The sequence below is a fragment of the Podarcis muralis genome, chromosome 16 (assembly GCF_964188315.1).
Source record: "Podarcis muralis chromosome 16, rPodMur119.hap1.1, whole genome shotgun sequence".
In the NCBI taxonomy this organism is placed as follows: domain Eukaryota; kingdom Metazoa; phylum Chordata; class Lepidosauria; order Squamata; family Lacertidae; genus Podarcis; species Podarcis muralis.
Window position 1 is genome coordinate 25,963,374 of NC_135670.1, and position 14,920 is coordinate 25,978,293.

The 14,920-nt window shown below is 45.0% G+C and overlaps 1 protein-coding gene and 1 long non-coding RNA gene across 3 annotated transcripts; one reads left to right on the forward strand and one right to left on the reverse strand.

Annotated features, from left to right (window-relative positions):
• Nucleotides 1-738: 738 nt before the first annotated feature.
• Nucleotides 739-7,286, reverse strand: POP5 (POP5 ribonuclease P/MRP subunit). Of its 2 annotated transcripts, none has more exons than XM_028710558.2 (5): nt 6,887-7,286; nt 5,613-5,755; nt 4,519-4,668; nt 2,112-2,195; nt 739-980 (listed from the first exon to the last, which is right to left on the reverse strand). In XM_028710558.2, the coding sequence occupies exons 1-5, from the start codon at nt 6,904-6,906 to the stop codon at nt 877-879; spliced, it is 501 nt and encodes a 166-aa protein (XP_028566391.2). In that variant the 5' UTR covers nt 6,907-7,286; the 3' UTR covers nt 739-876. The 2 variants fall into 2 exon arrangements, with proteins under 2 accessions (XP_028566391.2, XP_028566390.2); XM_028710557.2 differs by having other exon boundaries at nt 739-983; nt 6,887-7,283.
• Nucleotides 7,287-12,907: 5,621 nt separating this feature from the next.
• LOC114587137 (uncharacterized) lies at nt 12,908-14,687 on the forward strand. The gene is made up of 2 exons (XR_003704224.2): nt 12,908-12,974; nt 13,914-14,687. It is a non-coding gene; the product is annotated as an uncharacterized LOC114587137 (long non-coding RNA).
• Nucleotides 14,688-14,920: the final 233 nt, after the last annotated feature.

Sequence of the window (14,920 nt, forward strand, 5' to 3'; positions counted from 1 at the left end):
GGCACCACATTAGCACAAAGCCTGGCCAAGACTAAAAACAACAAAGCAGAGGATATTTTCCTTCCCGCTTGGCTGCAGGTTCTATTGACACAGCAATTGTTTCACTGGAGAAGGCCAAGCTGTTACCACCAAACATATTTTCAGTAGGTAGGTGGCAGGCACATGATGCCTCTTCCTCCCCATTGCAGTTGCGTTATTCTCGGTTGTTTGGCAAATTGTGCCTCATCATTCTCAGTGCCAATATGGTCTCTACCCATCGAACCATGCAGTCAATTACCTCTTCCCAGTGCCAAGGGGTATGTGCCAAGATTCACGGGGGGGGGGGGGCATGTGTAGCCCACCACAAATGTGACCTTCAAGGATTTAGAGCAGCCTTCCCCAGCCTGAGAAATGTTGGGACTACAACTGCTGGCTGATGGGAGTCCAAAACCTCTCTGGGGCACCAGGTTGGGAAAGACTGCTTTAGAGGAAGAACTGGATGAAAATGGAATGTCTGACTGCTCTGTTTCAGCTAGCTTGTGATAGTTAGACATCCCATTTTAAGAGATCAGGGGGTTATCAAACTTACAACACGCTCTGCGTGCAAGCAACAGGTGGGCTGCTCTCCCAAGAAAGTATTAAGCTCAGCAGGGGGACAGATGCAGATGTATAGTTCTGTGGATACTAGCAGTAGCATCATAGCACAAGCCTTCACTATGAACAGGCTGCAAACCAGGTGACAGTACATGGACATAACTATTTGCTTTTATCTATTTTATTACCATATACATTAACTGCTTTAAAAAGAACTGGGGGAGAGAAATATTGATCCTTGCCAGCAAGAATCCCTCATATAAATGGCCTTGTCCTACAAGAGTCCACAGACTACTGCTTTGTTCAGGCCATCTCTGTGCTAACATCGCTGTCTTCATCGTGACTCTGAAACTGCTGCTCTCCCACAAGTGCACAGCTCTGCATCGACTTCTGGATGGCTTGTCTGTCTGCTGTGTAAAAAAAAAAAAGTTAAACTCAAAGGACATTGTGATATACAAGGCAGTCTAGGGTGGTGCTTTTCTACCTTTGCGTTAGCCCTCTTCTACTGTTGCAAAGGATTCTGGGCAGCCTATCAGCTGTAAAGGCTAGAAACTTTTTTAAAAAACAAGAGATTGCCTGGAAGCAATCTGCACTGCTACCCTATCCAGTAGGTATGGGTGCAAAACTGGTTATGGCCTCACCCTACATGGGTCACTTTTGAGAAAAATGGCTAGTCTCCCTGTGCTAATCAGCCACCAGGTATCATATGATTCAAAAGGAGAATTAAGGGCACACTGTGTATGCTGCAGATTCTTCATTTGCAGGCTTTTCTTGAATTCGAAGCAGCAGGCTACAAAAGTCCCTGCCAAAAGCAAGACTTGCACTTCAGCTCCCAAATGCAGCCAGTCCTCGCAAGGGTTGCAATTGATGCTGAATGCCCCACCTGCCTGAGAAATAATCTGGAGTGCACTGTAAGGCTTCTAGATGTCCCTTTATAGCTGTGGCTTGGCCCACAACCCTGTTGTTGTTGTTATTTAATGCTCCCACAAAACTATAACAGGCAGCCCTTCACTAGGTAAATACTCACATGGCGGCAGCATGCTACCCACCACAACCAGATCAATGGAAACTCAGTAGACCCCACAACCTGTTCAGAGGGAGAGGCAGTGCCCCACCTGAACCCACTAGGAGAGAAGCAGCCTCCACATTCCACTCTGCCTCAAGCTCAACAATTACCGTATTTTTTGCTCTGTAAGACTCACTTTTTCCCTCCTAAAAAGTAAGGGGAAATGTGTGTGCGTCTTATGGAGCGAATGCAGGCTGCGCAGCTATGCCAGAAGCCAGAACAGCAAGAGGGATCGCTGTGCAGCAAAAGCAGAGACCCCTCTTGCTGTTCTGGCTTTTGGGATTCAGAATATTTTTTTTCTTGTTTTCCTCCTCCAAAAACTAGGTGCGTCTTATGGTCTGGTGCGTCCTATAGAGAGAAAAATGCGGTAATTGTTTTAATGTTTCTTCTCACAGAGGCTCTAGCGGCTAGAGCTCTAGGCTCTAGTCTAGCCTTTCTCCATTTTAACATTGCAAGCCAAGCAGTTTGTTACCTTCATTGGAGCAATTGCGTAGCAGCAGGAGCAGCTGGTCCTTGTTGTACTGGATTAGGAATTTCTGACACCTCCGTATTGTAGCTGATGGAGGAAAAGGTGAGCATATGCATCAACAACGCCGGAAACAAAGGCAACTGTGCTTACACGCTACAGCAGTGGTGTCCAAACTCTATACCTGAAGGAGCGTCTCCACCTCGATCGTTCAGCCCGGACACTGAGACCCAGCGCCGAGGGCCTTCTGGCGGTTCCCTCATTGTGAGAAGTGAGGTTACAGGGAACCAGACAGGGCCTTCTCGGTAGTGGCGCCCGCCCTGTGGAACGCCCTCCCTTCAGATGTGAAGGAAATAAGCAGCTATTTTATCTTTAAAAGACATCCGAAGGCAGCCCTGTTTAGGGAAGTTTTTAATATTTAATGCTGTATTGTTTTTAACACTTGATTGGAAGCCGCCCAGAGTGGCTGGGGAAACCCAGCCAGATGGGCGGGGTATAAATAATAAATTTATTATTATTATTATTATTATTATTATTATTATTATTATTATTATTTCAAAGAGGGCCAGATTTGATGAAGTGAAGGGCCGTGAGGGCCGACCAAAGGGCCAACAAAAGTTGTTGAGGTTTTAGGATTGAAGTTGTTGAGGTTTTTTAAGGATTTTACCCCAGGAAATAAACTGCCACAGGGGCCAGATTAAACCAACCGGCGGGCTGGATTAGGCCCCTGAAACGGACTTTGGACATGCCTGTCCTACAGCAATCCTCTTGAAATCCTCTAGCGCAGTGGATTTCAACTAGTGTGCTGTGGCACCCTGGGGTGCCTTGAAGGAGTCAGGGGTGCCTCTTTCCTTCCCTCCCTCTTCTGATGCCCTCTCATGTCTCTGCCTCCCAAAGGCTTACATGGCTGTTAGTTGCAGCAGCCCTGGCTACAAGCTCCCCAAATGGTGCCTCTGTGGTGGCCAGGGGGTGCTGGTTGCCAGGAGCTGAGGTGGCTTCAGAATAAGCAAGCAAGCACTCCAGGGAGCCCAGCCAGATAGTCCACTAGCCCTTGCTGTTGGGAATGGACAGACAAGTGGGAGGCCAGGTAGGCAGGTGTTGCACTGGCCTTTTTTGTGCAAGGTCTGCCTGGGAGCTGAGTGCCTGGTGCTGAAGTGCGCATACAGGCCCGGCAGCTGCCACTGCTGTCTCTCAAGGTAAGGTGCTGGCCTCACCTTCACCTTTGGCCAGTCTCCATTGGGCCACTAAGGCTGGGGGCATCCTCTTCCCAGGCCCTTGTGGGGCAGTGGGCATCAGGGTTTGGAGTTCAGAGTCCAGGGGCGGCAACAGTGGCTACCTGGAGGACGGAACACCACAAGGGTGAAAAAGGGTGAGAGGCTGCCAGCTCTGCAGGCAAGGGGTGACATAGCTGGGCTCCTGAGCCCCACAGGGATGCTGCAGAAAGAATGCAATTGGTCAAGGGAACCATTGACTCCAAGAGGTTGACAACCTCTACTCTAGCAGGAAACCCAGAGGAGGAGTGAACTAATGGGTAAGAACATAAGAGCCCTGATGAATCAGGCCAATGGCCCATCTAGTCCAGCATCCTGATCTCAAAGCAGCCACACAGATGCCTGTAGGAAACTAGCAAACAGTATTCAGAAGCACCGTTGCCTTCGACTTTGGAGACAGAGCATAGCCCTCTCCCCCATGACTTTGTCCAATCCCCTTTTTAAAAAGTCATTTAGGTTGGTGGCCATCACAAACAAGAATTCTTTCTCAGCGTTAATTCTATCACTCTGCTTTGGAACACATTTTAAAAAGAAAAGCTTGGCTAGCTTTTCAGATGCATGTTAAGTGAATAACTTTCTAAGGAAATGCCTGAAGTAACTGATATTATAGTTTGAAGTCTTGTTTATTCTGTTATATTTTACTCCGAGAAGACCAATTTATCCTAAATAGAACCCAATAAGGCAGACATGTATGTACAAAATATTTTTTGGTACTGTGATCCCATTTAGATCCCAATATGAAATTTTGCAGGTAGCTCTTAGAAATATTAAATAAATACATTTTGGGGGGAAATTGTAATTGTATTTTTTTAAATCACTTTTAAAAATTTAACTTACATTTTTAAAGTAAGCCCATCATGTGACATATATTAAGGCCCATAAAGTTCTGAAGAGATCAGTATTTTTAGTTTTGAAGTATCCCAATTCTGGGCTGTCATCATTACATTTGTGATATTGTTGGTGCTCAGTATACTGAATATTAGATAAGACTGAATGGCCCTGACATTGTTCACTTTCAGCAAATAATTACCACAGAAATAAAAAATCCAGGCGTCCCCATTTAAGAGACCTCAGCACACAAGAGGAGACCACTGAGCAAATTAAACTGCTGAAAAACAAGAATCCTAAAGAGCTGAGCTCACCTCCAACATATAGCGTGTTAAAGGAACAGGGATAACACTGATTCTTGTTCTCCAAGTGACTGATGAAGGGAAGAGATGAACCAAGTAGACGATAAAAGTCCTTCCGGCAACACAACAGAACAACTCCTGTGTAAGCATTGAGGTACTTTACTGGAACAAAACAGAGAAGAGACCCTTCAAAGTTTAGCACAGGCTTTCAACGGGACAGGAGCAAAATGTAATTGTACCCAAAAAGAAACCCATGTTTCCTTAGCTGCTTTTAGCAGCAAGTTCGAAAACACGATGGCAAAGATATGGAAGCAGCCTATCTGTGCAGTGACTAATCATATTTAAATCCCAGTCTCAGACATGAAACTCAGTGACTGGTCTAAAGCCACCCAATATCTATAAGCAGCCCAACAACCCAGCTTGTGAGAATAAAATAAACTTCAAACACCTAACTTTTGGCACCTGCAAAGAATGAAGTCATAGGAAAAACTGCTTTTTGATTGGCTGAGGATTTTTTTTTTTAATGTTCACCAAACTTAAATCTCAAGAGCAAGTGTGATGTTGAAGTGCAAGTGATATTTTCAACTTGTGTTGTAGCCTGTTCAGCTTCAGAGTAGTTTCTGCTCAGGGATATTCTGCCTCTGCCTCATCCATGCCTACCCGACAAATTACAAATGTTATCAGGCCCTCCCTATACAGATTTTCTACAAAGAGCCCCCTGATTTTTTGTAATTCATATCTTAAGACTGCTATACAAAATCATGGAGCCAGGTTAGCACTTAAGACACCAACACACCTCTGACACCAGGTATGCATAAACAGTCCCAAAACGCTAAATATATCCTGAATCTGCAGCCTTCCTGGGACTCCAGAAACAGGAGAATTGCCAGGTATTTGGGGGACCATAATATGTGGCTGGTGTGCTAGCAGGTCTGAAATTACTAGAATGGTCAATAGTTCTCAATAGAATAAAAATATGTGTATCTTCCAAAGCACAGGACAGACAGAGAGCTAAAGGGAGATTGTAGAGGAACCCAAACTGCACAGATTTCCTTAAACAGGGGAGGTTGACACACTGGGCTGCAAGAAAGCTCTAGAAGCCAGACCTGAAAAAGCGATGGAGCAGCAGGCTAGTCCAAAGTCTCCGTGAATTCGTGCAACAGCATTTTTCACTGCGTTGTGAACCGTGCGCTCCTCGATAAGGTGCAGACAATGAGGGTCCTCGGAGATGATCTCGCAAACGAAGTATCTGCAGAGACGGGAGAGAAATGGGCATTATGGCAGAGCAAAAGGTTAAGGGCCCATGAAACATTCACTCTGTCAGGCTCCTTTCCCAGCTATCACCTGCAGCAGCCATTCCAGTCAGGCTTACAGGAGAGGAAGAGATGGGGATTAAGGGCCTCTCAATTACAGTGGTACCTCGGGTTAAGTACTTAATTCGTTCTGGAGGTCCGTTCTTAACCTGAAACTGTTCTTAACCTGAAGCACCATTTTAGCTAATGGGGCCTCCTGCTGCTGCCGCACCGCCGGAGCATGATTTCTGTTCTCAACCTGAAGCAAAGTTCTTAACCCGAGGTAATATTTCTGGGTTAGCGGAGTCTGTAACCTGAAGCGTCTGTAACCCGAGGTACCACTGTAGTTCTGCTAAAACACCAGCAACCTTGGGGGTTCCTATCCTCAAAGTCATTTCATTCCAGCTGGTCTTTGCTGGAATTCTGTAACCACGAAAATGTGACTGAGCTTGCTTTCCTCCTCCCCATCCCTTTCCCCCTCCGTGCCTGTAATGTTTATTACGGGACCGCCTCTCCTGGTATGTCCCACAGAGGACCTTACAGTCTTCAAACAAAAACATCTTGGAGGTCCCGGGCCATAGGGAGGTTAGGCTGGCCTCAACCAGAGCCAGGGCTTTTTTGGCTGTGGCCCTAATCTGGTGGAACGCTGTCACAAGAGACTAGGGCCCTGCGGGACTTGACATCTTTCCACAGGGCCTGCAAGACAGAGCTGTTCCACCAGGCCTTTGGCCAAGGCACAGCCTGACTCCCTCCTTTGGCAATCTTCACAGAACTCTAGCCCAATGGTTGCCATTAATCTGATTTGAACTGATTTTATAATGAAATGATTCTAGAATGTTGTATCATTTTACTGTTGTTAGCTATATTATTATTATTATTATTATTATTATTATTATTATTATTATTATGACGGACATTTTAAACCACTTTGGGAGCCTTTTTAGGCGAAGAATTTTTTTTAAAAGCAGGTTTCAAATAACTAATAAAGCAGGCAAGGCGGGGAGCAGCTAACCACAAAAGTGAATCGACCATTAGCCGCCTCAGAAAAGCGATAAGAGTTTTTTTAAAAGGAAAGAAAAGAGCCTCACCTGTTCTTAAACCTCACCATCTCTACAGTGAAAACCCAGCTATGGTTGGACTTCAGGCGACAGTGAGGTCATAGAGTGGCAAAAGGCCCGAACTTCCGGCACCAGTTGAGAGCCCCCATTGGCTATGTATGGGCTTCGTGAGTGGCTTCGCTCTAGCCCTTGTAATCTCTATGGCGGAAGCCCTTAACACCAGAGAGATAGGAAAAGGAAGAGTGACAACATCGCTAGGCGAATCCGGGAGCTTCTTCGTTGGTTTCTCTCAGCAGTTAAACTCTGTATTCTGCATCAACCGCCCGATACAAGGGGCGCTTCTGTTCATATCAGCCAATAATAGTTCAGAAGAGGCGGGCTTAATAGGGAAGGGAAAAAAATCACATTCCCATTGGTCACGCCTCCTCCTGCCCCCCCCCCGCACTATTAGCGTACTAACCGTCATTACCTTTCAAAGTTCCCTCCCTCGGAGTTCAGCCGTCAGCCGACCAATCAGCGCTCATGCACTCCCTCTTTCGCCCGCCTTTTTTCAAGTTTAAATGAGATTGGTTCCCTCCGAGAGGGAAGGAGCCACGGAGGAGTTTGTTAACTTTTTCGCCGCTTGGTGGCGTGCGAGCGCTTTGCTAGGCTTTTTCCCGCCTAAAGTGCAGAGCGCTGAGGTGGGCAAACCCGTTTTTTGTTTCTCACCTCATGAAATACAGTACTCGTGTACGGGTCACATAAAATGAACAGAATTTTACCTTTTAAAAAATAAGCGTGGAGGGGGAGAAGACAGGCCACGAGTATAGTGTTTCACAAAAAATTAATATATATTTTAATTTAGCAGAATTCTATATACCACTTCTTTTTTTAAAGCAACAACAACCACCTCACGGCGGTTAACAAAAAGAATAAAAAAAATAGTTTAAAAACAACTATGTCAAGCCTTCGATGAATAATTAAAATAAATAATAAGCTAAGACTGGGACTAAAATAACTATTGTAAACAAAACAAAAAAGAAAAAGTTAAAATCGACACTAAGCTAAAAAACACATGAAAACATGACAATGTGTCTGGATAGGTTTTGTGTAATCAGAAATGTCAGGCATGGAAAAGAGTACAGTGAAGGTCCGTGCATGATGTCGGGAGGGAGCTCCAAAGTATGGAAGCTGCTAAACTGAAATATTGATTTATTACAAAAGCAGACGGTATTAATTACATGGTGCCTGTAACAGCACCAGTTCCTCAGACCAAAGCAGTCATATATGGGGGTAAGCAGTGCTTTTTTTCTGGGGGGATGCAGAGGTACGCATACCCCTAAACATTTTGTGAATCTTTGTACTTTTGTCCATTTACTGTATTCCCCCCCCCCCCAATTTGAACTATAAAATGGTGGTTTTCTTGAGTCAAAATGAGAGTACCCCTAAACATTTTTTAAGAAAAAAAAAAAAGCACTGGGGGTAAGGCAATCCGGCAGGTCAACTTCATGTGAAACAAACACATATACATAGACACATGTACGTGTAGGTATTTGACATGGTGCTTTTCTATTGTTCAAAGAACTGCAGATAATGTCCAATTAATGTCTTGTTATTTAGAAGGGAGCTTTGTGTTAAGTTGTGGGTGAACATATCAGACGACACACCGATTCTTCAAACAGCTCTTGTTTATTCACAGGCCAGAACTGAACTGAAGTGTTCAGCCAGCCTGCTTATATAGTGCTCCAGTACAACGTAAGTGTAACAACTTTCTGAAACTATCCAATCACTGAACGTCACTTTCAATCCCTTATTTGCATATGTGGACCTGAGTGAAAACTATCTACAGTATCCCCCTGCTGGCCCAGGGTGAGAACTTCAGTACATAACACTTTGATTGCAACCGTGATCACTGAAGCTGTGGACCAAGGAATGAGGTAAGAGAGCCCATATATTGCTTCACTCACTTTTTGCCTCTGGCTCCACACACTACTGTCATGCTGGAAAGGTCTCCCTGGCTTTGGTGAGAAGGAAGGGAGTGGAAAATGGTGCTGGAATGTCAAATTGCTGGGTATCACGTGGGGAGAGTTCTGCAGCACCCATGTCCTGCTTATGGGCTTCCCTTTGAGGCAGCTATTCTGCCACTGAGAGGATGCTGGGCTAAATCAGTCTGCTTTGCCCTGAATCAGCCACTGGGCTCTTTTTATGGTCTTAATGCTTGGCTATTTTTTACTCTATATCCATAAACTTACCATCTGAAGTTCCCACCTCATGCACCTGACCAAATGGACTCTGGTGGATCAAAAGGAGTCTTTTGACTCCTGCTTCGTCCCCTGGAACTACTTTGTTTTGGGGGTGCCTTTTCAATATTTTCCAAATGCAAATTGTCAAGTCACTGTTCTTCATCTTTCATCTCCAGGTCACTGGAAGTTAAAACTCAGCAAAATTTATCTTGCATTCATTGTACATATATGTAACAGCAGGCACATTTGGATCTGGAATAATAATATTTGGATTTGATATCCTGCTTTTATCACTACCCAAAGGAGTCTCTAAGTGGCTAACATTCTCCTTTCCCTTCCTTCCCCAGAGGTTAGAGAAGAGGAGGTTAAGGGGTGATATGATAGCCATGTTCAAATATATAAAAGGATGTCACATAGAGGAGGGAGAAAGGTTGTTTTCTGCTGCTCCAGAGAAGCGGACACGGAGCAATGGATCCAAACTACAAGAAAGAAGATTCCACCTAAGCATTAGGAAGAACTTCCTGACAGTAAGAGCTGTTCGACAGTGGAATTTGCTGCCAAGGAGTGTAGTGGAGTCTCCTTCTTTGGAGGTCTTTAAGCAGAGGCTTGACAACCATATGTCAGGAGTGCTCTGATGGTGTTTCCTGCTTGGCAGGGGGTTGGACTCGATGGCCCTTGTGGTCTCTTCCAACTCTATGATTCTATGATTCTAACAAACACTCTGTGAGGTGAGTGGGGCTGAGAGACTTCAGAGAAGTGTGACGGGCCCAAGGTCACCCAGCAGCTGCATGTGGAGGAGCGGAGACGCGAACCCGGTTCCCCAGATTACGAGACTACCGCTCCTAACCACCACACCACACTGGCTCTCAGTAAGGAACCCCTGTATCATCTGTAAATTCATATGCTGTAGCATAGGTGGTGATAACCTATTAAATACCAATTCTGATTCCCCCATCCTCTCCAAATTGATCTCATGCAGCAGGGATTAATGTCTACTCTACATGGCTCTGCTGGCTGGGGCTGATGGGAGTTGTAGTCCAAAACATTTCATGGACTGCAAATTGAGGAAGGCTAACCTATTACTTCAAATAATCTCCCTCTAACCCATGCTTCCCATGGCATCTCCCTCTAATCCAGTGCTTCCCATGGCAGGTGGTACCAACTTCTGGGAGGCTGTGGGATTATCTAGGGTGGCGCTAAGAGCCAAGGGGGCAGCAGTGGGACGCTGGAGGTGTAAACGACTAACAGGCTTTGAAAACCTGATATCATTGGATCAAGTTCATAAGTTTTGTTTGATTGATTCAACTAAATAGTTTTAACTGGCTTTTATATAAATGTGAAATCAATTGTTACAGCTTTGAATTGTGTTATTTTCTTCCTTAGTGGGTTGTGTAAAGTGCTAATATGAATGATGCTTTTTATAGGGTATGGGGCACTGGGGATGAGTTTATGGAACCAAGAGAATGATGGCTTAAAAAGGACTGGGAACCACTGCTCATTGGTCTTCAGATGGTGGGTGGGCCTAACCAAAGATTAGCAGCGCTTCTGCCTTGAAAACATATATTGGAAAATGAATAATTGGTTCCCTGAATGCATGCTTAGGCTAAAGGGTGGCTCCTTGGTCTCAAAAGGGTGAGGACTATTGCTCTTTTCAATGCAGGCCAGGTCACAAATCCAAAATACAGTACTGCAGGCAAAAAAAGGGTGAGTTGCTCTTTTCGGTGTTGCTCTATAGTATTCATTAACATAAGGTTTAAACTGGTTTGATGCTATTTAGTTGTTTCTTATTGTCAGGCAGACTGAGGAGGGCAAACATGTTATATAAATAAATAAAACCCTCTTGCTGTTCATTAAGTGCAATTGCATCTCCCTAGTTAACGACTCGTTTTTCCTCCTTGTATTCCTCCACAGTCCTCTGGGGCTTTTCAGTTTGAAATGCTTTGCCTTATGTATATAAATGAAGGCTACCAACACAGCAGTAGGTGCAAGGATTCTTCCTTGTTGCAAACCACAGCCAGCCTGAATTTATTCAAATTCTTAAAAAAATTAACATTTCATCCCCAGTAAAGCTGAGTATGTGTGGTGGCAGCAGCAGCAGGGGGTGGGGGATATTTCCACTCTGAGCCCCTGCTGGTTTGCCTGCTGGGTGCTCTGGTGGCCCCCCCCCCCTGATGTTGTGCAAGATGTTTATGGCATCCTTGAGAAAATTGGTGACATTATAGGAATGGGATGAGAGTGGCATCCTGTAGCTTCAAATGTTCCCTTTCTGCTCCCATCTGCCTCATTTGCACTTCAAACCTTGGCCTGCCTGGGCTTGAAGCAGGAAGCAGCAGACAGCCACAAAATTATATCCCCCTGGTTTTCACCCCCACTCGACTCCTCTGCTGTTGCAGTCCAGCTGGGCTCGCATAAATGCTCTTGATGAGTTCACAAAGGACTCTATGGAACAGTTATCCACCTCCCTGCCCCCACTGCCTGCCTAGTGATGGGGTGGATGTGCCTGTGGATTTCACCCCTGCACCCCCTGCATGTTCACAAATATACCCCAATTCAATTCTGTTTACTTCTCTTTCCAGAAAATTGCTTCAAGCATCACAGAACAGGGAGATCAGATGAAGAGGTGGCAGGTTTCACTCTTGTCTGCTGCACGCTCCCTTAGCAGACTGATATGGCCAACACGGTGCCCATGGGCACTAATGACCCCACCCATGCCTCTCTATGGTTCCTGCAAAAAGTCTCTGTATACATTCCCTGTAAAATGCACAATTTGCTACTCCTGTTCAGTGGCCGCCAACCCTGATGGCTATGTACCACCTCCACTGTTGGAGGCAGTGTGCTCCAGAAAACCACAGGAGGGGGAGAACACTGTTGCACTCAAGCCTGCCTGCCTGAACTATTCATGGCCTTGCACTGCTACGGTTAAATCAGCATGCATCATAGAATCATACCTGAAAGCCACCTCAAAAGCTAACTCTGTGCCAGCACTGGACGTTTTATTTTGGGGTGGGTTTTTTTTGTATCTGTTTATTGTCGTTATTGCTGCTGCTGTTATCTCACCTTTCCTGCAAGGAGCTCAAGGTGACACATGGCTCTCTCCATCCCCATTTCATTACAACATGACAGAAGTTAATAAAATCATGCATGGCCTAGAGAAAGTAGATAGAAATTGATGTAGGTACCACCTTTTGGTGTCCTTCTCCCTTTTCTTTCATTCAGATGTGACAGCCATTTAGTGTTAAGCCACACCCTTATGGCAACCATTTTGTGACTGACACCCGTAGCACTTTTTCAGAATTTACTATGTGATCATCCACTGGTTGATGACAGCTAGAGTAGATCCTACATCCCTATTTAGATGTGAACAGGGCAAAAACATGTCTAAGGGACACATGGTTAGCCTGCCTGGGGTCACTAGCCTTACAAGAAGGAAATGCATGGCTGTGTACATACCATCCTTTTAAAGCACATTTGAATCACATTCTTTCCCTTGAAGAATTATGGGCACTGTAGTTTACCGCTCACAGAGTTACAATTCCCAGCAGCAACCCTTAACAAACTGCAGTGTCTAGAATTCTTGGAAGGAAAGTCTGTGCTTCGAACATGCTTTAAAGGCATAGTGTGTATACAGTTATCCATTCCCTCACACACCACACACTGCAACCCAAAAACCCGATTCCATCCTCTCATAAAAAGGGTTTGTCTTGGGACTGTTGCCTGGTATGGTCTTTATAAGCTTCTCTGATTTTCCTGGCATTTATTATTTCTGACGCATATCCCTCTTTAAGTTGAGCAGCCTGTACATCTTTTCATTGCAGTTTCAATGTTCCCTGCCATTCCTGCCAGCCAGTGTGGACAATACTGAGCTGGATGGGCTACTGGTCTGATTCAATAACCAGGTAGATTCCTGTGATCCTAACCTCACAACATTTGGGGGTCTGGAAAAACTTCTCTGTGTGGTGACTTAGACAGAAATGTGGACACATAGAAAGCTGTCATGCTGAATTGTGACTTTTGGTCCATTTAGCCTCTGTATTGTCTACCTTGATAGGCAGCCACTTTCCAGAGTGTCAGCCAGGGTTGTGCCCAGCCTGCCCTTGATCCTAGAGGCATCCTTCCTACTCCCTAACCATAGATCACCTGGGCTGCTTACACAAAGCCCTAGTGGGCAGTCCTTGGAAAGGGCTCCAGTGACACCCCCTAGTGACACCTTCTGTCCTCTAACTGTATGGGCTCAGGTTGCTGCCACCCAGGCCCCCTAATTCCCCTTCCCCATTGAACAAAGGCGCAGCTGGGTCTCCAGCAAAGCGGGCCGCGTGAGTGCGGTCTCCCCTGTAATCTGATAGGACGTGTGCACAGTGCGTGGCGGTGAGCTGGGCTCTGTGCGCAGCAAAAGGAATCTATTTTCAGCCCAAGAGCCTGATTAGGAGAGACACAGAAGCCAAAGCAATGGAATCTTCAGTGAGAGAGAGAGAGAGAAATCCTTCTTCCTTCATTTCCCCCAAGATACCACTGTAGCTACTATTATATGGTTTATAGCGAGACAATTATTGCCCATGACAGTAAGAGTTGGATAGATGCCAATATGATGTAGAAAAAGGAAGCTTGCGGCATTAGATAACAAGTAATTAAGGTTGTTGTTGTTTATCAGACTTCTTCAACTAACAAGCACTTACCTCAAAGAATCCTCAGAATTGTTTGTTCAGGGTGATGGGAATTGCAGTTCTGTGAGGGGTTAAACTACAGTTCCTGGGGGGTGTATTTTACACTTATTATGCATATGCAGTCTTAATCCACTTTTCTCCCAACCCCTAATAGTGTGACTACTATTTATTTAGAAACCCCATCATGAGTGGGCTAATGATGCGACTAACATCCATTCTGGTTTGGCCCTGGGAGGTCCGTGAGCCAGGTGTGATGGAAACAGGCGACACTGAAGTTGGTTCCTTCTCTGTGTGCATGTTCAAAATGCAGCTCCATCAGCCAGAGGTTTGCTGCAGCAGCTATTCTTCAGAGCAGGTGAGGGACTTGGACCCACTCCCATTTCTGTTGGACTACAACTCCCAGAATCCTTGACCATGCTGCAAAAAGTTCCTTACTACAAAAGGTCTGGGTTTGGGGGAGATGGCAGTGCAGGCTTTTTCTGCATGAGCCGTAATCAGTGTTAACTGTGCAACCTGGATTTCTAGGTAACTTCTACAAAGGGAAGACAAAAGGGTATAGAAAAGAGCCTCTGTACCATAAGTGTACCTGGGCAATTCCTGCTTGAGACACCAAGGGTGTCCCTTTGTGATCTGCCACGGAGTTTCAGGTGCCACATAACTCCTCTTCTGAACCTGTAAGTAAAAAAATATTTTGCTGTGGCAGCACCCAGCCTTTGAGACTCCCTGCCTCTTGACATCAGGCAGGCACCTTCTCTGTTTTCTTTTCAGCACCTATTTAAAATATATTTGCATGGGCACTCCTATCCAAAACATATTTGCATAGGCACCCCTATCCAGATACGTAGAATGCTGAAATGTGTTAATCTATTTTTGCTTACTGTTGATTTCAATAATCTCTTGAATATTTATCAATACCCATTTTAAAATGTTGTCTATTGAGAATTTTAATGTGTGTTTTTTTTGTAAACCACTTTGAGGGGTTTTTCTCCCTATCAAGTGGTGTATATATATATTGCCATGAATTTTCTAAAATATACAATTCTTAGCTCCCATGGAGAACTCCCATCCACCTTAATTCCCTAAAACCAGCTTACCTGGAAAGGAGTGGGGAGGTGGTCACCTGAGAAGGGATTTTGATTACTTTCCTGTAAAGTGTTTAGTCATCATTACCACTCAGTGAG

What these genes read in the sequence shown, in the direction of transcription:
- POP5 (XM_028710557.2), bottom strand. Translation starts at nt 6,906, where the DNA reads ATGGTGAGGTTTAAGAACAG. An exon ending in ATGGTGAGGTTTAAGAACAG is followed by an intron (nt 5,756 to 6,886) that starts GTGAGGCTCTTT and finishes CCGTCTCTGCAG; the next exon opens with ATACTTCGTTTGCGAGATCA. An exon ending in ACGCAATTGCTCCAATGAAG is followed by an intron (nt 984 to 2,111) that starts GTAACAAACTGC and finishes TTTTTTACACAG; the next exon opens with CAGACAGACAAGCCATCCAG.